The 23676-nt window shown below is 38.4% G+C and overlaps 2 protein-coding genes across 4 annotated transcripts in view; one reads left to right on the top strand and one right to left on the bottom strand.

The window, feature by feature from the left end:
- Positions 1–365: 365 nt before the first annotated feature.
- On the bottom strand, positions 366–17745 carry ABCE1 (ATP binding cassette subfamily E member 1). Of its 2 annotated transcripts, none has more exons than XM_069780114.1 (18): positions 17621–17745; positions 11511–11678; positions 11111–11196; positions 10485–10582; positions 9971–10088; positions 7880–8017; positions 7645–7714; positions 6409–6505; positions 5387–5476; positions 4667–4788; positions 3757–3978; positions 3228–3287; positions 3085–3143; positions 2807–2917; positions 2568–2710; positions 2352–2474; positions 1122–1233; positions 366–883 (listed from the first exon to the last, which is right to left on the bottom strand). In XM_069780114.1, exons 2-18 carry the CDS (start codon positions 11611–11613, stop codon positions 836–838), a joined length of 1800 nt encoding a protein of 599 aa, XP_069636215.1. In that variant the 5' UTR covers positions 11614–11678; positions 17621–17745; the 3' UTR covers positions 366–835. The 2 variants fall into 2 exon arrangements, with proteins under 2 accessions (XP_069636215.1, XP_069636208.1); XM_069780107.1 differs by lacking the exon at positions 17621–17745 and adding an exon at positions 17428–17580.
- The window catches only part of ANAPC10 (anaphase promoting complex subunit 10), a 40908-nt gene continuing 34874 nt past the window's right edge, over positions 17643–23676 (top strand). The window contains exon 1 of one of the 2 annotated variants that reach the window (XM_069780136.1): positions 17643–17788. The gene's annotated coding sequence lies outside the window, so the exon portion shown is untranslated. Of the gene's footprint in view, positions 17789–18121; positions 18247–23676 lie in introns of those variants that run through there. The other variant, XM_069780129.1, reaches the window with a different exon arrangement.

The following is a 23676-nucleotide window of genomic DNA, read 5'->3' as shown; positions in this document are numbered from 1 at the left end:
ACTCAAAAACCTACTTCCTACGTATACTGTTGAGTTTATAGAACAAGCAACTGGAAAAAACAGCCATTAACCTTTCTTCTTCTAACAAACATTCTATGCAGGTTTAAGTTACAGAAGATGAAAGGATTTTAGTACTTTAAGATTTTATTTATGTTTATTCTTCTGTAACTAGGTCTGCAAAGATGCACAGGGACAGATGACTGAAAAAGGTGTAGAACTCTTCCTTTATATTATTATATGTAGTTTGTACTCCATCTTTTGTGTATTCCTTTCTACAGTATGAGGAAAGGTGTGCATGACAACATCATATACACACTTTTGAATTAGTAATTCAAGAATTTTTGCACTGTGTCACAGAAGAGCTGTAAGTTAGGAGGATATTTATTTATGAAACCCTCATCAGAGATTCAGCCTTTTTAAAATAGTCATTTCTGTAGCTTGACGTTCTTGGTGAGCCTCCCTCTTATGCAGAAAACAGCTTCAAAGCTTTTAAAATGAAGAAGTGCAGTCAGTACTTGGTACGTGAGTAGGATATATTGAATTGAAAACCTCCCTTAAATTTTGAAAAATCTGGAGACTCATGTGCAATTTCAAGATGGTCTATTTTGAAATTATTACACTGAAAATAGGGCTGTGTCACCAAAATATAGAAAGTGGCAGTTTTACTCAGACTAGGATTTACACTGCTACAGGTCTTGGATGTTACACGCAGCAAGAGTTTAAGCTCCAAACGATGAAGTGTTCTAAAACCCAATTTGAGCCTTCTCATCCACAAATATTTAGATTCCAATATGCATTCCTATATGCCAGTTACAAAGATGCTCAGATTCAATATTTAGTCATCCAGGAAAAAGTAGTTTCCGCTCTTCTTTTGTTCCACATCCTTGGGAAGAGAAAAAAGGTGAATGTTACCTGAAGTAGTCTTTGGCAGACTTGAACACAGTTGAAATAAAAGACACTTGCCTATACTAGTTTCCTTATTACTCTTACTACTCGTTTCACATGCTGTTTTCCAGCACAGCAAAACTACCAGGTTAGTCTTCATTTTGTTCCTTGTTTTAAAACCTGGCTTTATATTAAACAGTCATGGCTTCTTTACTGTAAAAATGCTTCTCTCTTACCTTGATTGAATTGAGTTTGTTTATTCTTGGTCTGTAATTGTTGGGGTCTCTTCTAAAAGTGATTTCAAGTTGGGATAAAAACTTATTCATTCCAGCCAAAAGAGTCTGTGGACTGTTAAGAGAGAACATTCCAGCTAAATTTTCAGAAGTTCTATACTATGCAGATTACAGGCAGCTTTGATTTCCATCCTAAGCTCATTCAAATCTGGTAACACAAGTGTGATCTGTATTTGACATACTAGGATGGGCTACACTTTCAATCAGTTATGTCTCAGATAAAGTCACAACTGCTACTCTTATCTTTGAGCAGTATCTCAGCATGGTGCTACAAGTCTTCAGACTTGTTTTACTTTGTATCTGTACATGGGTGTGCTGGCACACTGAGTTATTTACATTCAAAGAGAAAAAAATCCAAGAGTGGCACCATTAGCAAGATGCAACAAAGACCGTAACATACATGGATGCTGAGAAACAGTTACATGATCATGATTTTTTAATTCAAACAAGTGTGTTCTTAGAAGGAATACCATCAAAACTAGGCTAGCACTGTGTTGTAAACACAGTAAACAACACTGCTCGACCAGTGTGTTTACTTCTTCTGGCTCACATTAAGTACTTGGTAATTACACTGTTCTAAAAGCCTGGTTTCTAATAAGGCTGCTCCTCAAAAAGTCTCTGTAATTTACATGAAATTATTTAAAGGAACAAAAGTAGACGTACCAAAAGGGAGTAAAAGCAGATGGTGTACATTCTATGTCGCTGTCAAGCCTTGCACGTCAGTATTTACATACATGTACCCTTAGCTTGCTTTTAATACAGCTGAAAGTTACTTCCATAAGCATACTTAGTTTACAGTTGGCCCTTTTTCATTCCTCGCAATTGATGCCACTTCCTTGTTCTCCTCTGATTGTAATTTAATTGGTGTGCGGTTGCTTAACGCTAGTTTAAGCCAGGAGCTGGGCTATTTTTTGAGGGCTTGGTTACATTCTCCAACTATGCCCCAACTCTGTGTCTAGGCAGCCTCTAAGTATGGGTCAATCCCATTTTCTTTTGCTTGCTTCAAAACAAAAGCCAGAACTCCCAAGACACTCCTGGGTAACTTTAAACGTAGCTCAAATTTCCATAGGCAAGGATGCTTCACCTCCTTATTTTTGTTGATGCTCCTGATAAACAATTTATTTCTATGTTGTCCTCTTTTATCTTGCTTACTAATCCAAACAAGTCTCTTACCTGTTTGCAAGCGTGTTCTTGGAAGGAATGCCATCAAAAACAATCACACGATCGGCAAGATACGTAGCCATGATAAAATCATGTTCTACCACAAAAGCTGTTTTTTTAGCATGGAGAATGAAACTGAAACAGAAATAAAAAAAATGAGAGCTGAATGTAAACTTAGTGTGAAACTACTGAAAATTTCAGGTATTTTTCCCATCATGTATACTTTACCGTTTAATGACTCTAGCAGCCATTAGACGTTGTTCAGAATCCAAATATGCTGAAGGTTCATCAATTAGGTAGACATCCGCAGGTTTACCAAGACAAAGAGCTAATGCAACGCGCTGCAACTCGCCACCAGACAATGTTTGAACCTATTGGGGCAGAGAGGGAATAAGGCCATATTTAGTTCAGGTACAGGTAGAGAATTAAAGAAGAAAAGTTAAGATGTTGTCCAAGGCAATCAGTACCTCCTGGTCAATGATATTTTCTATCTGAAGAGGCTTCATTACATCAGTTACAAACTGGGGGTGCGTATAGGCATCTCTGATCTTCTCATGCAGTAGCTGACGGACACTTCCCTATTAAAAGAAAAATGCTGCCACTCAGTTTTATGCACCACACCACAAGAAAACAAGAATAGAATTAATAGAGCTTTTTGTTCCAGGCATAAAGAAATTCTACCTGTGTAATAAGAACGTGCTTTTTATAGCAAACACAATACTTAATAAATAAGGCTTAAACGTACTGTAGATTTAGGACTGATCTTCTGTGGTTTGTAGCTGACATTTAGAACTGGGACCTCACCTGTAAAAAGATAAAATTTATAATGGAAACAAGAGCCTTTCCAGTATCTTCAAAATAGGTTTCAACTAAGGTATTAAGCACTACCTCCTTCATCAGGCGTAAGTCTTCCTGCAAGCATTCGGATAAATGTAGTTTTGCCAGTTCCTAAAATAAAATGCAAGTTACATATTACTTCAGACTTTTTAGTAACTTAGACCTCTAACAATTAACAATTAAGTCACTGACACAAAAAAAAAAAATAGACCGCTTTGAGAATTCCTATATTCACTTCCAGCAAGCAGCACCTGCTATTACTTGCTTTTTCAAATGGAAGAGACATCTAAAGCTACAATAGTCTAGACTTGTGGCTAAGCTCACCAGGTCAGTCATCATCCTGCCAATCTAAGTTCTTAAAATGGGGTAACAGACAAACACAATGACATCATTAACATTCAATAACTTCAAGTTCCCGCTATTTAGAGAGCAAGCTCATGGCGTGACATCTTCGCTAGAAAACAAGCAGTTCAACCTGACTCAAAACCAGTAATTTTGAAGCCTGGCTCCCAGACTGAAAAAGGGCTTCAGGAACATATTTTGGGCTGTAGAAGCTGTTTCCAACAAGAATTGCACTTACCATTTTCCCCTAACATCACCATAATTTCAGAATCAGTGAATTCTCCAGCTACTATGGATAGTTCAAATTCTCCCATCTTTTTTTTCATTCCAGGATATTTGTACATACACATCTTTTTAACTTCTTCTTCATTAGCTGTCTCAGCCACTTTAAATACCAGAGATGCATCTCGAAACCTTAGATTTTCTGTTGGAACATAGCCATCTAAGAAAATGTTTATGCCTATGAAGGGAGGAAAAAGATGATTAAAAAAGGTCTACAACAAAGCAAGACAAGATGAATTTCAACTCTTGGCTGTAAATTCCAATCAGATAAGGAGAACATTGGATTTTAAATGGCACGTTAAGAGAAGCAACAAAACCTCCTATTTGAAAGCGTATACCTTATGCAAACTGAATGAAGAAGAATCTTACTGAAATTACAGGAAGGATATAGAAGCTCTTCCTGAAAACCTAGTATTAGTAATGTGTGTACGGTTTAAAGAAACTACTGCTGTTGGACCCATTCTCACAAAAACATTTATTACTGAGTCTCAGTGCTACAAGTGTGGTCAATTCAGTTGAACACTACGTACCTCTGTACTGTGCAAACTGTCTCCTGCCCTTTCTCTACTATTTATAGGGTCTTTTGTGTAACTCCACACTGTTTACAAAACACCTGCAAGTATCAAAATTATGTCCATAGCAAGAGACAAAGGGCATTTCATAATTAAGACTTTTGGGTTGAGTTACAAATTTACAATCATGTAAAACAGAAATTCTGCACAAACTAAACCAGTATTTTTTTAGTTACTGAACTGTAACAGGAGGAAGACGTGTTCACATAATAGACAACTAGCATTTTGGCACTTTTTTTTTCTTCCACAGAATTTTTTTGGTATGTTTAAAAAGAGAAATATGGCAAGAATTACCTTCTCTTACGCTGAAAGGCATAGTAACAACACCATAAGCACTTGGCACACCATACAGGCAGCAGATAAAGTCAGAGAGATAATCTAACACACTTAGATCATGCTCTACAACAATAATGTACCTGAAAAATAGAGCCAGAGAGATGCTTTTATACTTCAATACAAAACATTTTTTCTTTCTTTCTTAGTCTAGTCTTGCATAAGCAAAAGCTATGAACCTGATTTTCATTTAGTACGGTTTCTTAGCTTTACACTAAATAGAGTTCAAATCTCTGATAAGCATTTTTTTAAACTGTCCAATAAACAATACTGTGAATGACAAGTTGAAAGTCCATCTTCAGTGTAAACTGGCAGCTTCTTTATGTACAGTAAGTGGAAGGATATTGATTGACTGGAGCAAAAAATACTTAGCGCATTTTAAGAAAAAAAAAATCTTTGTGAGAAGGGGATGGAACAGCAATATTCAGGTGAAAAATAACCACCTATATTTTCACTTTGTTATTATAAAATTTACCCCAATGCTGAAATAGTACAGAAACTATAGGAACTAATTTTACAAAATGCAAAGGAATAGAATATTACTGACTTAGAATATTTTAAACATCTAATAGTACCATACTGAGAAGCCAGCATTCTAGGGAGATGGACTGGATGTTTCTTCCCTCTGGAAACAGTCACTTGTTATTACAGTCTAGCAGAATGTTTAAAGTTTGTATTTACCTGTCAGGGTTTATTAGGGATCGAATAGTAATGGCAGCCTTCAAGCGTTGCTTGACATCTAGGTAGCTAGAAGGTTCATCAAACATGAAGCTAGCCCCAAAAGAAAGAATGAAGTCTTAATGAGTGCAAGCTTTCTACATATTCAAACCTAATACTAACATTTCAATCATTAAATACACAGAAATAAAAAATTATTTATATTGAGACAAAAATGGGAATTATGTACTGACACCTGCCTTGAATCTCTGATAACTGTCATGTGAAATTGTTAAACGGTTCGAGTTAAGTATTACTTTGCCAAAAGCTCTGACAAAGTTATCAAATGTTACGAGAAATCAGCAATCAGTTAGGAATCCTGTGCACTCAGTTCTGATTCAGCTTAAATTTAACATGAACTGAAAAGTGCAAAAATACTTTAGGAGACTGGAAGAAGGACATCTTCCAAAAGAGAAAAACAAAACAACAAACAAGAAAACCCACTGCACCAACCAAAAACTCTGCAACCCAAACAAAACAATTAAAGAAAAATCAAAGCAAAACAAAAAACCCAAACCCCCATAACTCTTATGATCTTGCTTTCTTTGTCCCAAGGAGTCGGGAAACAGCATAGACTAGACAGTAATTTCCTGGTTGCAAGACAGGAGAAGAGGGACACGAGTCCCCAGAGGTGGGGAAGGATCTGTCCATTTCTTATTCAGAGAGGCTAAGTGAGGTACGCTGTCAAACAGGATACATTTATGTAGGATTCGGGAAAGGTTATGAAGTTGTAATGCTGAAAATTATTATTGGCCTCTGAAATTAGCTATTTCCAGTCAGATGAATTAAAGCATAAAAAACCCAGGAATTATATATGGAGCAAATATGGGTCTCGGCTGCTGAGTTGGTAAAAACATTTTTTTAAAAAATCCTTTTGTTTAAATATTTAAACAAAAGTAGTGTTTCTAACAACAAATGTAATTTAGAGGACCATATTCTGAGACAGATTAATAGAAGCAATGTGTAACAGAAGTAAACGAACATACATATCAGCCTTCTGAATGCAAACAACTGCACAAGCAAATCTCTGAAGTTCTCCTCCTGAAAGGTCCTCAACATTTCTTTCTTTCAGATGGGTTAAGTCTGCAAATAAGTGGTTAATTTTAGATATGTTACAGCCAACACAACAATTCATGTTTTTATTACCTACAGAAACATGTATAATCACAGCAGACATCCTACACAGAGGAAAAAAACAGAAATAAGTAAAATAAGTGTTCAGTTTATATAGAAGTATCATAATGCTATTTCTAAGTCACAGCAAGTTACAGCTTCTCTGCAGCATTAGCTGATTAATTTGTATGGCTCCTTCTTATCATGCAGAAGGATTACATTTCTATTTGTTTTTTCCACCATGTATTTGGTAAAGATTTCTGGCCCTAAAAAAAACCTCTACCAGTTTTAAAAGCATTTCTTGTTAGACCTGGCTGAAGAGTTCTGATTTTCAGGAAAATCAAGTCCCCCCAAATGTTACAGCAAATGGGCGAAGCCAGTATTTTCTCATCAGAACACACATTTCAAGAATATAGTTTCACTAGCAAGTTAAGTGGGACCCAAAGACCACGCTCTTGGTGGCATAATGCAGCCCCCCCTTTACCACCCAGATCTACAAAAAAGAATCCTATTCTTAATTTAGTGACACCTAAATTAACACCTATATTTAGTAACAACTCAATTCAAAACACCTACAAAAAATTACCAGGGCTGGACTATGCAGATGTTCTTCTTAACTGCATTGTTCTCAGAAGTCTATTGTCAGAATTGACTCAGAAGTCAGTATTACTCCCATTATAATTAGCTATATACAGCTTTGGGGGGGGGGGAGAAAAAAAAAGGTTTTTTTGTACTTGGATCAATATTTTCCATATGCAATGCTTCTCACAAGAAAGGATGCCAAGATTTTGCCAGAGTTGTAAGCAAGCAAGAGCAGCAGATGGTAGCTGGAATTTTTCCAGATTTAAAAATGAAACACTTTCTACCCTGAAACAGAAACTGCATTAGATTCTGTTGCCTTTGCCACTAGATTGCATTGGTTCAGATATGTTTACAGCAAGCCCTAGGCTTTAAACTAAAGCATCTTTACTTTTTTTCCTCTTTTTTTTTTTTTTAAATGGGTATAATTTAAAATCTTCTATCTACTACTACATTAGTAGTAACTTTATTTTTTCAGTAAATGGGAATTTCTCAAATGCTTTGAAGTTTGACTTAACAAAATTACTTACCAAGCTGCTGACATACAACAGTTTGTGTCTTAGTTTCGTCCTTCCTATCCAGAATTGATCCCACTGTTCCCTGCACATTAAATAAAAAAAACCCAAAACATTATTTCAACATGAAAAATTTCAGACAGTAGTGGATTTTTGACATTGAATTATGCTGCTAAATAAAATCTTTAAACACAAGAGAAGTATTACAGGAGAAGCTCCCAGCTTTCTATTAGCTGAAGAAATTTCTCACCTTTGCAGCTTTAGGGATCTGGTCCACGTACTGAGGTTTAATGATAGCTTTCAGGTCATCTTCCAGGATTTTGGTAAAATAATTTTGTAATTCAGATCCTCGGAAATAAGTCAAAATTTCTTGCCAGTCAGGTGGATCCTGTGACAAAATTAAAGCCTGTGTTTACTTACACCATTCTAAAAACATCACCAAAAATATCTAATTTTAAAATTCCAATCAATACAGCAAATAGAATATGCTTGCAAGATTTAAAAAAAGCCTGGATAAAAGCTAGTTACCAAACTTATGTTGCCTCTGCAAAGTTTTTAAAAAAAAAAAAATTATAAAATTGCAAAATGGAAGGCAGAAGTTTAGATTTTTTTTTTTCCAGGTGCACTATCACTAGCCCTTTCCAGAAAAAGCATTTTAAATTTGCACCTAGGATATCCAAAACTGTCCTCAGACAGTTAAGAAGCAATGAGTGAAACTACTTCATGGGGAAAATTATAGTATGGATTAGTGCAACTGCACTTATTAGCTATCTGATCCAGCCAATCCAAAGGAAAAGGAACTTGCACAAAAGATGCAATAAAATTTGGTCATTTTCTCCACTTCTAGCAACATTTCCAAGAAAACAGAAGACGACAAAGGAAAAATGACAAAAAAAAGAAGGAACTGTTCAGAGCAATCACCCAGGAAATGTCCCAACTTGTACAGTTTTGTTTTACACAGCATACTACTCTGAATGGTGCTGAGTTAATTATTTTGATGGTAAACAGTACGGAAACAGAGTGACAAAGCCATATTTCCAAACCAAGCAAATACACAGAGGAAATGCTTCGTAAGTTTTAGAGCAGAAGCAACATGGAAGATTCAATTCATACCACGTGTTTCTGTGGTCATAATGATTTGGCTCTTCACAGGAAAGTCTGATTTTGGAAGCATGGTAATTCAATTAAGTACACATTCAGAAAGTCAAAAGTTTTGCTATTTCTGCAATACTACCACCTGAAACAAGAAGTCCACAAAACAATATAAACGAAACTTGAAAGTGAATGGGAAACGTAGCTGGGAAATGATTATCTTTGCAGTTTTAAGTGGCAGCCATGACACGAACAATTTATTAAAACATTACTCTTTCAGGTAAAGAAACTGATGAAGAAAGTTTGAACACACTTGTTCCTACAAGTCCTTCCTGAAGGACAAAAGTAAGCATCAGAATTCAAGTGTCACCGCGTGATTTGAAGATGAGAAGGTGATAAATGAAATACTGTCCGATAAGAAGAGTCACAATAGTTATTATCTATGTATTATCTAATAATGTTCACTCTTTGGAGTACTGCTAGGTAAACAAACCCCTGTATATTATTTTGCTTGCTGGCTGCACAGTTTGACTTAGTGTAAATACATAGGAAAATGGATTGTGATCTCCCATGAAGACCAGCAGATTACAAGTTGTTCTATGTCTGGTTCTCAAAAAATGCTATAAAAATTTCTAAGTACCTAGCAATATAAAGAAACTAAGGATTTTCAGGACTCAGTATTAAAGTGTAAATTGTTGTTGAAGATATTTCCCACTGTACAATAACAACATATTAAGAGATCATCTTCAAAAGAATCAAAGATAAAAAAGCCTAAGAGATCACAAGGATACGTGGTAAGCGCTCATAGACACTAGAGCTGTTCAGACAAAAACAATATTGAACTGAGAAGAAACTCCCAAACTTGAGCTACCTAAATCCCTTGATGGGGAACAGGTAAATTGTGCCAGAAAAAGAGCTGAGATTTTAAAAGACTAGTATAAAAAAACCAAAACACCCAAAACCTTAAGCGTGACTTAAAGACAGAAACCTGATACTTATCTTTAGTGAGTTACAATTATAATTAGTATCCTTCTCTTTCTTGAAAGATATACAGAATTTGCAAAAAAGCCTTTGTTAACGACATCCTTCTACTACTGTTTCTGTGTGGAGTAGGTCACTGGCTGTTAATAAGGAAAGTGCCAATGCCCTTGCAAATTCTATTACGTTCACAGACACGAAAATTCAGCAAAAAAAAGAATATAACGACAGCTATCTATAATGCCAACTCTATTTTATTGTTGATACATACATCATATTTTCCAAGATTTGGCTTCTGTTTTCCTGCTAAAATTTTCAAGGCAGTTGATTTTCCAATACCATTGGTTCCAACCAATCCCAGTACTTCACCTGGACGAGGGATAGGCAACCTGTACACAACATCGATAACTCTGGATTACATTAATGCCATTAGACACCAGCATCTGGTGGTAAAGTAAATGTTACAACCTGTGTTCAGACTTTCTGATTATTTCAGCCTACTTTGTTAACTTGCCAATATATAATTCAAGTTAAATCAATAGTCCTTAAAATTAGAAGATCCTAAGGAAGATTTAAGAGCAGTCTGTTCTTTAAACAGAAGGTCTGTACAATGAGAACTATAATTTTATTTCATTATAATATGTTTTCATAAGAAAAAAGTAATTAACATTCAAAAAGGAAGCTACTGAGGTAATAACCAAGAACACCTTGATGTGCACTATGTTTAGACTATCAAAAACTTGGAACTTTTTTTTTTTTTAACATTGATTTGAAAAATAAAATACCTGTGAAGTTTGAAGGCATTGGCACAATATCTATGCGTTGTTTCTTTCTCCAGGTTGCTAGGTAAGTTAACAATTGACAAGGCTCCAAAAGGACATTTCTGTAATTGAAATTAAATTTATAGATTACTAGTGCATACAAACAATTTAACAAACTGCTATGTTCTGTACTGCACCCAGCTGTGCATTTAAGTACTTTTTAAAAGAACTTTTACCAAATTACTTCACTTTCATTTACATAGTCAACTTCAACAAGAAGTTCTATACCACATTTTTTAAATTAAATAATTAGCAATTTAGACCGTCCATCTACAATAGAAATAAGGCACACTGCGTGTATTCTCTAGCTCTTTTACAAAAACATCTTTCTACTGCTAGGTGTTCATAGCCACAAACAAACAAAATCAAACAAAATCAAAGCCACAAACAAAAAGTTACAACCCACACCCTCCAACCCAACCAGTTCAGTAAACTGACATAGTACTTCACTTTCTATAAACAATAACAGTTAGCAAGGTCTAATTATTCAGGGAAACAAAATTGCCTTTTGAAGTTACAGTATGCATTACTAAATATAATAGCATAATAAGGGAATTTCATCACTTTAAATAAAGCAGCCTAACTTTTACCTTGATGCAAATACCACAACCAATACAAAGCGTTTCTGAGATCCATGCTATTTTGCTCTGTGATGTGACTTCTATGCAAAGTTTTCCTGGTGAAAAAGAATAAGATTAACTCAAGAAAGTTTCTGATGAATCAGAATTCTTGCCAGTACTACTAAATTCCACAGGGGAACATGTAACTGATTAACATTCACTGAAGCTTCAGATCATCCAAAGACCTGAAAAGTGGCATTATTACTATGAATTGTTTATGCTTTCAAGTGATACTTCTAAAGGCTTTAGGAAAGAAAGCATGAATGATAAAACAAAAAACTAGCAATTATAAAAAACTAGTTCCTTCTCATAGGACGTTATTTAAAACTTCTCCAATTGCTTAAATACTTTGTTAAACTACATCTCTTACCCATTCGAACCACAGGACAACTCTTCTTGCATTCTTGACGGCATTTCTTTGGCTTACACTTGTCATGGTTGACAATAGCAATTCTTGTTAATTTGTCTGCCATAATGCACAATTCAGGGTTAAACACGTACAGCAATTACGAGGAGGAATGGTGGGAGTCTTCCAGACCTTAAGAAAAAAAAATCCGAAAGATAATATAATTACTGACAGCACAGAGAAGAACATACGTATCTGAAGTTATTATTAGCAGAGTTCAGAGATGAAAAAAGCAAAATGATTTAATCTTTTTCCTTTTAAGCAAGATGGCAAACAGGGCAGTCTCAGATACAAGTAGTAAGGGTACTGATGTGTAAATAACTGCACGAATCTTTAACACCAGCTTTCCATTCCATTACTATTTCTCCACTGTAAAATAAAAACTGGGATTATATCTGGGAATGTATTTGTTTCCAAGAAAAGCATGTTGTAGTAAGAACAGAAGAACTTATACTGCTGCAAATTTCAGTTCCACAAGCTGCTTTGTGTAAAGTAACCTTGTTCATGCTACAGTGTCTGGTAAAGTCAAATCATGACTACAACTATTACTCCAAGAATCCGGCTATAATACTCCTTTTGAAAACTGTATGTATTAAATGATTAAAATAGTATAAAATTTAAACCAGTTTTCAAGGCGAAAATTTGTAGCTGCATATAAAAAAGTAATCCAGGCAATGTGAACAGACATACGTGATGATGTTTGATTCTTCTATCTTCAGTTTCACTAGTATTGGAATAACTACACTTACATTCTGCATTTCCTAATATGGCATCAATGTCTATAATACATTCCAATAAAAATAAACAAGATTCTTTAAAAATTACTTTATTTTTAGAAGAAAAAGCTCTTGGAGTACTAGACAATTAAATAGTCTTGAAATCACAAATCAAGGCACTCGAAGAAGTGAAATTACTACTTGTGTTCCTCTACATAACTGTCTCTTCCCTTGCTTAGATATTTGTAATGCACATTGACAAGCACTGGATTGTACTGGGAATTTATGTCAACAACTGTAGCAGAAGGGAGGGAAGAACAAAGAATTTTAAATTTAAGTCTTGAAAGATAAAAAAAGGTGGAATGTATTTTTAAGTGCTTTTATATTTCCTTTGCCATATTCACACATAGTACTGAGAACAACGGTAATAATGACTTTATCTTCCTATGAGCAACACACACGTAAGGACAGCTCCCTCTATTTGCTCCTACTCCAGAACAAAGACAACTGAATTATGAGGCTCTTGGAAGTTTACAAGATATTACAGATGACAAATAGATTTTTTTTTTTTTTTAGGTCTAAAGAAAGACCATAAAAAAGTACAAAGCACTTCCAGTTCAACACCACTAAATAAAGTGATGGCTGCCCTACAGATCATGCCAATTCAAAATCATTTCAATTCAATACAATACTTATCAGTAGTTCAAAGATGTAGCTGGGACGGAGTCTTGAAATACTTCAGGTTTCCACACCGTCTGCACATGCACTTCCTTCCAAGAAAAGGATTCCAACATTTCTTATTAAAGAAAGTATTTTCTGTTGGATGCCCAGTTCATCTTTGCTCCACTAAAGTATCCTGCAGTGGTTTAGAGACTGTTTATTACATACGGCTATTATATGAAGAAAGGTCTTGGCTTTCAATCTCCTGAGAGAAGCAGGAATAAAATAGGTGTATGGCACATTTATCACGTTATACTCCATCCCTCCCTAAACCCACCTGTGAACTTTAGTTGGAAGGAATCCTACTGACACTACTGTAACACAGAAGAAAGGAAGAGACTGGCATCTAACAGGGAACAAAGGTCAGAAATGAAGATGCTATTGTATCTTTAAAGCCATTATTACACAGTTATGAATACTCTAAGTGGTTCCTTTTAAAAGTGGTAGTCTTATTTCTCTTTTCAATTTCCAAAGTATTTTTAAATTCATGTCTAAAGACATTCTTCATCAGATATAAATGAACGTAATTATTAGTCATGCTTCCAACCTTATTGCGGCAGTTTCTGCTTTTAATATTTCAATTTTTTTTCTTTAATCTTTTAACATTTCCTAAGCCAAAAAGTCCTAATAACTTAGTTGGATGTTTTCAATAAATGATTGAATATTTTAAAAAAATTTAAGAAGTGATTTTACAGTTCTGTATCGGCAGACCAGATGGACAAAGTATGGCTGAACATTGCAATTACATCTATAGATCAGGCCAACAGACATGGAATCATGGGTTTGCAATTCTCATGTTAATACATTTTTCTTACATAAGAAAATAAGAAACTGAAAGTCTTATTCTTAAAAACTACCAGGATGTTTGAGTCAGGGTAATAATGTTCTAGGAGACAAATACTGGATATTTGTCAGTGCTTGAAATAAAGATACATTCTTTGGGAACATGTCCCAGTGCTTTTCACGGAAGTCCTGTAGTTTGCAGTGCACAGAGTATTTGGGGGTGAATCACTCACTCTCTCTTTGGCTTCCCAAGGGAAGTGCCTAATCTGGGTCAGCCATTTCTCCAACAACGCCTGTGTGACCGAGTACCCTGAGCAGACAGACCACACTGCCTATCTTCTGGGCAAGGTTCTCCCTGCTAGTGATCGTAGCTCTAACTAGCATGTAAACTATTTATTTGGGTTACAAAAGCACGCTCTAGAAGACAAAGCTGCCATACTTCAGGAGCTTGCCCCCCCTGTCCAACCTCCCAAACCTCTGGTCGAGGTTACTGCCTGAGCAGTACAGATAGCAGACCAAACTCTCCCCTCAGCTATCCAACCTTCCAGTCTGGTGTTCCGCTTAAAGTGGGAGTGTGGGGTGGGGTTTGCTCTAAAAGACTGAGTCAAATATGGCTTGAAACAGTTATTGCCACCTACCTCAGCAAGCTTTCCGCCCAGTCTTGGTGGGATAATCAGGCTAAAGTTAACACTACTACCCACTGCTGAATCAGACTGTGGTTGGTAAGTAATAAAACAGGCTAAGATTGTTTTTTTCTTTTAACTTACTTATACGGGGAAAGTGCCTGTCTGTGGTAAAGAGCTTTGAAGGGGCCACAGAAGTAAGCACACCATGCATTTATACACTACTTGGTGGGGGGGAATAGAACTAATGAACTGGCATGGAGACATACACTCACTCATGCCTCCCTGCTCCCATCTACATGATAGAAGTGTCAGTTTATGCAAAACCCTGCAGTGGTCTTAAACCGTTTTCAGTAAAAAATATTAGTGACTTCTGTCACTTTTGCAGTATCTCCAGGACTGTCCTGATGTCTATGATGATAATTGTCCACAAGAGAAAATACTAATTTCTACTTAGAACTGACAGTCTAGAGCAAATTAAACAACACTGTCCAAAACCAGACTGAACTCAAGTTACGTATTTTATATGCCATTACTTTGGTGGCATTTAACTTAACATACGAAATAGGATCACCTGATTTCAAGGTGCAGACAGCAGAATTCTCAGTACACTGAACACAGGTCAGCAACACATACAATATGCATACACTACAATACAGCATACCAGTAATTGTTAAGTATAGTCAGCAGTTTAAGGGCAGGAGAAACTGGTATTCAGAAGCATTTAAGTTCATGTCTGTATTTCTGCTTTCCAAACCAAGAAGAAGAGAACAAAAACGAAGTGCAAAAATATTATTTTGCTACTAACTACAGATCAAAGCATTATTTTCAATTAGGGAATTCTAAAAGTTCTGAAGACTTTAACAGTATCATTTATTGAAGCCAAAAGCTGTCCATTAAGTCCAATTATGACACTTAATACAAACACTAAAACATGTCCAAAAATAAGACACAAAACATGTTATCACAAGCATTTTAAGTCAGTGTTCTTAGGCTCTCTGACACAGCTGCTGCTATCTTTGACACTCCAGAAGAAATTAAGAAAAAAAAGCATGTAAGCAACCCTTGCTACTGGTCACAAAAGGTAACAGCTATGTACAGTCTGTAGAACAAATGTAATGTACTTGCATTAAGAAATACCAATATTTCTTTCTTTCACAGGCATTAGAGTTATATTAGAATTTACTAAGTCAAATCAATTGTGACCAAGAAGGATTTGTAATTGCATTGAATTATTCAGACTTAAACAAAGAAACATAAAAAAAAGTAAATGAAGACTGAAACATAACCAGAGACAATTCAACTAAATGATGTGAAGGCGAAATGTGTGTTCAGAATTGAGCCACACTTCAGTTACTTTGCAGAAAAGCAGTTAACATTTTCTACATTACATTGCATCAGACCTCAAAGATAAATATTGTGGAAAGAAGTGAAAATGAGTAGCGTTTGCACTTTCCTCTGAAAATAATTAACCTCAAGAATTACCTCTCAATCCACTGCTAATGGACTACGTACAGTCACTCCATAACAAGAACAAGAAAGTTAAGAACTAGAATACCCAAAGAAAATTTAAATGAAAGACAAAGAACAGATTTGCAAATTGCATATGGGAGACCACTACATTTATAAGTGTCAAAGCAGATGTAACAGTAAATGCTACAAGTACAAACGAGATCTACTAAGTATTAAGAACTAGTCTATGCTTAAGATTTTGACATTTTAGAAACTGAGACAACATACAAGAAGAAGTTTAAACAAGCCCCAAACCTCCCTACAGTACTTAACTCATTATATTACTCATAAGGCATGACATGAATATGAAAATAAATACAATGTTAACATGAAAAGCATATGGTCAAATATACTGACGCAGCATAACGAGTGGGTGTGTTTAGCTGGTGCTGAACAGTATTAATTATCACTCAATCTTTAATATTTCCTTTTAACATGAAGTAAAATGCACGGGAATAAGCCCATAAATTAGCAATCTACCACATGAAAATTACAGAAGTATTTCACGACCACTTGGTTTAGGACTAGAGTTTAAGAAACTGTAGCAGAGCAGCTTAAATTAGAACTTGAAAACTCTCACAGGAACTTGCAGGTGAAGCAACAATGTTCATTCCAGAGAGGAAACAGTACCACAGTCCTAGAGAAAAGCCCTGCTGAGTTTTTGTTTAGTTTTTACACGTATCTTGTAAAAAACCAACCTTATCCTATGGCCTTCTCAAATCTGCAAGAAGTCTTGATCTCCTCACCACACAAGCATGCACGTGGATATTAACTTTCCCCCCAAATAAGGCAAAACATGGCAAAACATGGCATTTTCCTCCAGCAGAGGAAGTCCCCTGCTTTCACAGGAGTAAAATACCGGGTTTCCCTTCCCCAGTCCCCACAACACGAGGAGCCCGCGCAGGTTCTCCACACCAAAGCGGTTCCTGCGGCTGAACGCAGCCGCAGAAGGAAACGTTTTCCTTACACCCCGCTGCTGCTGCACGGCACAGAACGGCTAACCAAAAAAAAAAAAAAAAAAAAAAAAAAGGCAAAGCACTGGAAGATGACGTGCAACTGGCCAGAGACGACGAACTGCATGTGTGGGCAGTGCCAGCCTGGGAAGGGACGGCCTCCCACCCACCCCACACGGGCCCATCTTTCTGACCGGGCCGTGCCCACGCCGGGAGCGAGTCCCCGACTCGAGGGAGCGTGCGGCCCGGCTCCATTCGAGCCGGGGACGACGACGACAACGACTTCAGGGCGGCTCGGCGCAGCCGGTCCGGTCCGGGAGCCGCCGGCCCCGAGGCCCGGGCGAGGAGCGGTCGGCCAGCCCCGCTCCCGCGGTGGGTGAGGGCGAGCCCCAGGCCCCGGCGCCGCGGGAGGAGAACCGACCCACGGGCCCAGCCCGGCGGCGGGGACAGAGCCGGCAGCACGGAAAGCCGGCGGCGGCTCCCGGCAGGGGGAGGGGGGCCCCTTCCCTCCCCTCCCCCCCGCCGTGCGAGAACGGCGGTATCCCCCCCACCCGCCCCCTCGGAGGCCGCTTACCGGGAGATGGGGGAGAGAGCGAGGCGCCCCCGCTCCCCGGCCGGGCCGCAGCGGCGAACCGCGTCCCCCGTCCCGCGGGCCGGCACGCAACGTGCTCCCGCCGCCGCCGCCACCCGGCCAAGATGGCCGCCGCCCCCGCAGGGAGGGGCCTGGGCGCGCACCATAGAGAAGAGGGGAAAGAAGGGAGCCTCACCATAGAGAGAGCGCGTCCGTTCAGAGAGAGAGCGAGCGAGAGGGAGAGAGAGCGGCGCCTCCCAGCACTGGCGGCGTCAGTCCGCGCGCTGGGGGCGCGACAGTTGGTGACGCCATCTCCGGGTGACGCCGCCGCCGCCTCCGTCGTGAGAGGCGCGTTACGCGCGAGGTGTGTCCGCTACCCCGGATCCCCCCACCCTCATCCCGGGGCGCTCCGCGAAAGAGAGAGAGAGAGAGAGGGAGGGAGGGAGGGAGGGACCGGGCCGTTACCGGCCCACACCGGCTGCAGCACTGAAGGGAGCCCCCGGGGGTGGCAAGGCAAGGCGAAAGGCAAGCCCCGCCCAGCGCGCGCCGAGCTCCGCCTCTCCCCACCGGCTGCACGCGGACACCTGCGGGCGGGCTCCGCCCCTCCTCCTCCTCCTCCTCCCCCTTCCCCCCCCCCCCCCGCCGCCGTTCTCTTTCAAACTGAGCTCGCGCGGGGCCTTGCGCATGCGCGGCCGGGCGGCGGGAGCCGGCCCAGCAGCGCCCCGGGCGGGCTTCGGGCCCGCGCTGAGGGGGACCCGCGCTGAGGGGACCCCTCACCTCACCCCCACCCCCGTTACCCGCTGCAGCGGCTTCGAGGATCAGGTGGGAACGCTGCTCCGTACCGACTCGGGGGGCTGCGGGGGGAGCGTATCTCCCAGACGGGGACCGGGACCGGTGGGGGGGGACGGGACACGGCTTTTCCCGCGTCTCGCCTCCAGGTGTCACGGCAGCCGCGGGAGCTGTGGCCGTGGCCGGGCAGAAGCTCCGCCGCCCGGTGCGGTCTGCTCGCCCGGAGCGCCCGCCGGTTCCCGGTGGCGGGGCCAGGGGGCTGCTTAACCGGGTATCTCCTCCGGGTTCCTCCCTCAGTGCGTGGCTGTGTGTTTGCATTGAGACACACGTACCCCCCCGCCCCAGCCGGGAGAGGGGAGCGGGATCTGGTGATTAAGCACAGCCCATGTCCTTCGTGAGTACGTGTTGCTGATTTATTTCCACTATTTAAGTGTTTTGTAAGCCTGGGGGACGCGGCCGTAATACAGTGTTGTAAAACTAATTAATTATGCTCCAAATCGTGATTAAAGTCCTACGAAGAAGTCGTGGGGGGAGGGCTACCAAGCAGCCTGAGTGAAAGCAGCTTGATTTGTCAAACTGACTTAATCCTCTGGTTACTGTGTTTTTTTAAAGAGTGCTTTCACTTGATAGAAGCACTTTTAAAGAAGCGCTTGCATCCTTTAAAGAACAGCTTGCATCCTGACTAGGTAACTTTGGAATTTTGGGCTTGTACAAAAATACTTTTTAAAAAAGTATTTATTTTAGATTGATTAGGGATACATGTATAAAAATTGCTAATGTAATTCTCTTGTGCAGTTGCTCTAATTACCTTAATTTTAATGAAGTGTGTTTGTGACAATGAAAGACTTAAGTCATTTTCACTAATAGGCTTAAAGCAATATGTTGAAGGCAGAGTAAAAATAATGGGTGTTTAAGATTGTATTGAGAGAATAATCTGAGAGATCAAATGTATGGGTGAGCTAGTTGAGATAGGTTACTACTGAATGCTTACTATCATTATTAAATACTAATTAAACATCAGTAATTTGAAATACTAATTAAACATCAGTAATTTGAAATACTAATTAAACATCAGTAATTTGAAATACTAATTAAACATCAGTAATTTGAAATACTAATTAAACATCAGTAATTTGAATGTTCAATGTTACTGTTTAATCTTCCATCTGAATAAAAAGCAGGAAGCATAGTAAGAGACTAGTTTCTGGATATATCTTGAGATCTTTAAAGGCCTTAAACCAACAAGGGTTCATCCAAAGAAAACGAGAGCAGGGAAAAGAGCTTGTGAGGCAAAATGAGTAGTGCAAGTGTGAAAATCAGGGCATCTAAGGTATGAAATCCTCTTCTGTTAAGAAGAACAGGAAAAACAGTCTTAGAAATCATGGATGTTGCAAAAATGCTGGACTAGTCAGTGCAGCCTTGGTTTGGTTTTACTGGAAAAGTTGTAGTCGGATACTTGCTAAAACTGAATAAAATGATATGATGGGAATGCAACCAGAATAATAATTTAAAATATAAAGAGCAAGGCTAGCTGTGCTTTGATCTCCTGAAAGATTCTGAGGAGGTGGTTTGGGAGGAGAATTTGTCAGTAAGTAGAAGACAAAACCAATGTGCAAACAGAAACTGGACTAGTTTGGTTTGTTAAGAACGGTCTGGATCTAAGTTGTTGGGTTTTGTTGGGTTTTTTTTTAACAGTAGTCAATGAAGTCAGTGAGGAGGGAATATAAATGGTTTGTCTTGAGTTTTACAGGTTTCTGTCATTGTCTGGGTTGATGTTAAACAAGCTACTGAAATGTGGTCTAAAAATAATTTTTGTGAGATTTTGTACAGCTGGTTGAAAAATTGCATTTGAAGCTGACTTGTAAATAATTCTTTTTGAGACGGAGATGTCATGACATGTCCTCCTGATGAGTTCTGTTTTGAATGTATGTTCATTGTTTTCAGTAATGGTGAAAACAAAATAGATACGTTGCCAGGTTGGAAGGATTGCAAGCACTGTACAGCTCAGGGTCAGAATTCAAAATGATCTTGAGAAGAATGATAGCAGATTGGAAATCAGTGTATTTAAGCTCAGTTAACAACAACTGAGGGAGGAAGAGAACACAGGGAGGAAAAATCAAAGGCATAATTAGTGGAAAGGGCATTACTGAACAGCAAACAATATCCCAAAAAAGCAGTTGAGCACTGTAGTGTGTAGTAAATTAAATATTAATTGATAATATGATGTCCTTTCGACTAGACAAATGTTATTTTGGCAAGTTAACTGGTGTGACTGAATATAAAGATGAGGAAAGTGATTACTCTGCTCTGTTGAATAAGGGCTTTGGCTAAAATGGTATGGCTATTTTTTTAACCACAATAGGTAGATCTCTAGACTCTGCAAAAATTCTAGGTTTATAAAACTTGGTTTGTGAGGGAAAGTTGAAAGGCATAGGCACATTAGAAAAGAAGAAACTAAGCAAATTTGATGAGTGCCCTCACATCTATAAAAGAGTTGCTATGTAAAGGTTAGTGATTAACTAGTCTTCGAGTTCTCTGTAGAGCAAGAGAAGAAATTATGCTTGTTTTTAGAAGGTAATACTTGGGTTGGATGTTAAAGCAAAACGTTTGGATTTTAGGTTGATGAAACACTGAAGCTGGCTGCCCACAAAGGTTGTGAAATCTCTTTTATTGAAGCAAATTGCTGGACAGACATCTGTTGAGGACAGTCTGGTCTCTCAAAGGTCCTTACAGGTGTGCATTTAAAAAGTTCTGTGCATTCTAACATGGTGGAATTAGAAATTTTAATTTGAGAAAACTGCTTTGGAATCTGCAAAAGTTTCCTTGAGCCTGGATTTTTATGGAGCTTTAGCAGGAAAGGACTCTGATGGATCCTTATCTATCTCCTCTTCAGTGTAATGCGGAAGAGTGTGTGTGTGCTTAGTGAAGGGTTTCCTTTCAGGTATGCACCTTTTAAAAGTGTCTTCCACCGGTATACTGAGAATGACTTGTCTGTTCTGATTGTGAAAGGTAAACTGTTGAACTGTTTAAATCCATTCCACCCTCTTTATAAACCGTATGTTTGTTAAAACATCTTTATGGGCTGCTACTCACAGGGATGTTCTCTGGAAGAGAGCAAACTTCTCTAAGGAAGATGCCAAGGGACAAAGAGTTCAAGGAGGGGGGAGAAAAGCTTAGCTGCTTGTCTTGATCAAAGGATGTGCATACCATATAGTGGAAAGTGGCAAAATGAAAGTTTGACATTGATCATGTCATCAAGGCATTAATATATTAACATTGTTAATATGGAAACAGCAGCCTATTAATGATCTTTCAGAATAGCTGAATGGGAAAATTGGAGATGTGTCCAGCCAATGCTCCTATAGATGCAGTCTGTCTTTCCATTTTTCAGCACATGTCAAGGAGAAGGGCTTCTAGACAGATTACCTGTTTTTACACAGCCTCGGGGGGTGGGGGGAAAGACAAAACAGTTCTTATTCCATTATCTTCTTGGGCTAAGAATTTTTTTTTATTTTATTTGGTGACTTAAATTACTTTTAATGGTAAGTATTTGTCTCTTGTCCAAAATGAGGTACTTGTACTTTTGCTAGTAATATGTCCAAAAGTATTACTTGAGTGAGCTCTGTATTATTTTTCCTTAGTACTTCCATCAGCCTTCTGCTTTTAAAATTCTTAAGAGTATTTGGAAGCTTCAGCAAAGCTATCCAGAACGTATTGTTACTAAGCTGGTTAAACAGAAGCTCTGTCATGAAAAACTGATTTGGTTAGTTCAACTCATTAGTTCAAACATTAAAGATTTTCAGTCTTTGACATTACCAGTGCACAGTTAGTGGCTCACTTATTTGCCAGCAGTGGTTTGGAGTTGAAATCTGGATCTTGAGTACCTTTGCCTGTTAGATAGGAGGAAACAAGCTCAGTGTTAAGACAGTAGGAAACTTGCATGGTGGTTCTTGCAGTATGTTTCAGACCCCCAAAATGTGTGCCTCAAACTTTTGTGAACCAGTGCAATACGAATCTTGGCAGTGTTAAGTTATTTAGAACTTCCCTGTGTGTGCTGAAGCTTGTAAGAAATCTCAACATCATTGTCTTAAGGGATTATGCATACTTTAAAATTTTAGTAATTTTTCTAAAAAAAGTGTAATCAACTTTCTGAGATAATCTGACTGTACAATGTAATTTCTGTCATTTACCTTATTTTGGTGGGTTTTGATGGGATGTTTGCATGCTCCTTATGTCTTAAGGTTGGGTTTGTCATTAATCTGACAATAGCTATTTCTAGGAATGAAGATGTGACTATCAGATTTGGAGTTTTTAATTTTCTCTTGATGTCAAAATAATGAAGGAGTGTGAAGACTTGCTGGTGATAATATTCAAAAGATGTTTTGTATCAAATGAGTAATTTGGTTTTACTTTGAAGTTGAATTTTCTATGTATGTTTTTAGAGGTAGGAAGAACAGCATTATTGGTTTCTGTATAAATCTGAGAATTAAAATGAATGCAACTCAACCTTTCTTAGTTGCTTCATTGTCACAAAAGTAACAGAATAGCGCAGAGTTTGGACTAGTAGGTGATTTGAGCTTTAAAATTCATGAGTCCAGGAAAATAGTCTCCCCAGTGCTTAATAAACATAATTTGAATTTTGGTGTAGGATGGGTGTTGGACTAGATGATTTTTGAAGGTCCCTTCCACCAATCCAAACCATCCTGTAATTCTGTGAAAAATGTTTGTTTTTCAGCTAGCTGTGAACTAAGTGTTTTGTAATTTTTTCCAAGACTGTTTTAAATTCTTAGAAGACTAGAATACTTGTGACATTGAGTTTTATTGTTGCTATCAATAAATTTAAAGTTGTATTAAGTAGCAACTAGAGTAAGTTATTTTCTGTTCTAGTCTATATTCTCAGATACACAGGTTTGTGGTGTAGCCAATTCAATATAGCACAACTACATTTTAAAAAACCTATTGTAAATACTTGATAAAAGTTTAAAACAGACAATGTAACACTTAAATACAGTGACTAGTGAAGATTTATGTGCTAGTGTCTTGTTATAGGAATGGCTAAATGGATTGCCTGTTTAATTTTTTTAATAGGTCGATTTTTTTTTTTTTGAACAAAACTTTGCTGCATGGGCAAGGACTTTAAAACACCTTGTTGCACGAGTTTCTTCTTAGTTGAATGGCATTGGGATTAGTATAACTGTGAATTATATGAATATATATGTGGTATCTGTAGGATTAGCTGTGTAGTGTTCACCTCACTTTCTGAGAGGATGTGTTTGAGCAAGGCTTTCTGTTTGTGGTCTTTTGTGACACTTGCTGTTGTCAATACTTAGATTTTACTACACATGTAATTATTTCTTCAGATTTTTTATGGTAGTCAGGAGTGCAGTAGTCTTGTATATGAGAAAGTAGCAAATAACCCCTGGAAGTCTGTCTCAAGTCTGTTTGCCAAATGAAAAAAAAAAA

This window comes from Haliaeetus albicilla, chromosome 1 (assembly GCF_947461875.1).
Source record: "Haliaeetus albicilla chromosome 1, bHalAlb1.1, whole genome shotgun sequence".
NCBI classification, from domain to species: domain Eukaryota; kingdom Metazoa; phylum Chordata; class Aves; order Accipitriformes; family Accipitridae; genus Haliaeetus; species Haliaeetus albicilla.
This window is presented reverse-complemented; position numbering and strand designations above follow the sequence as displayed.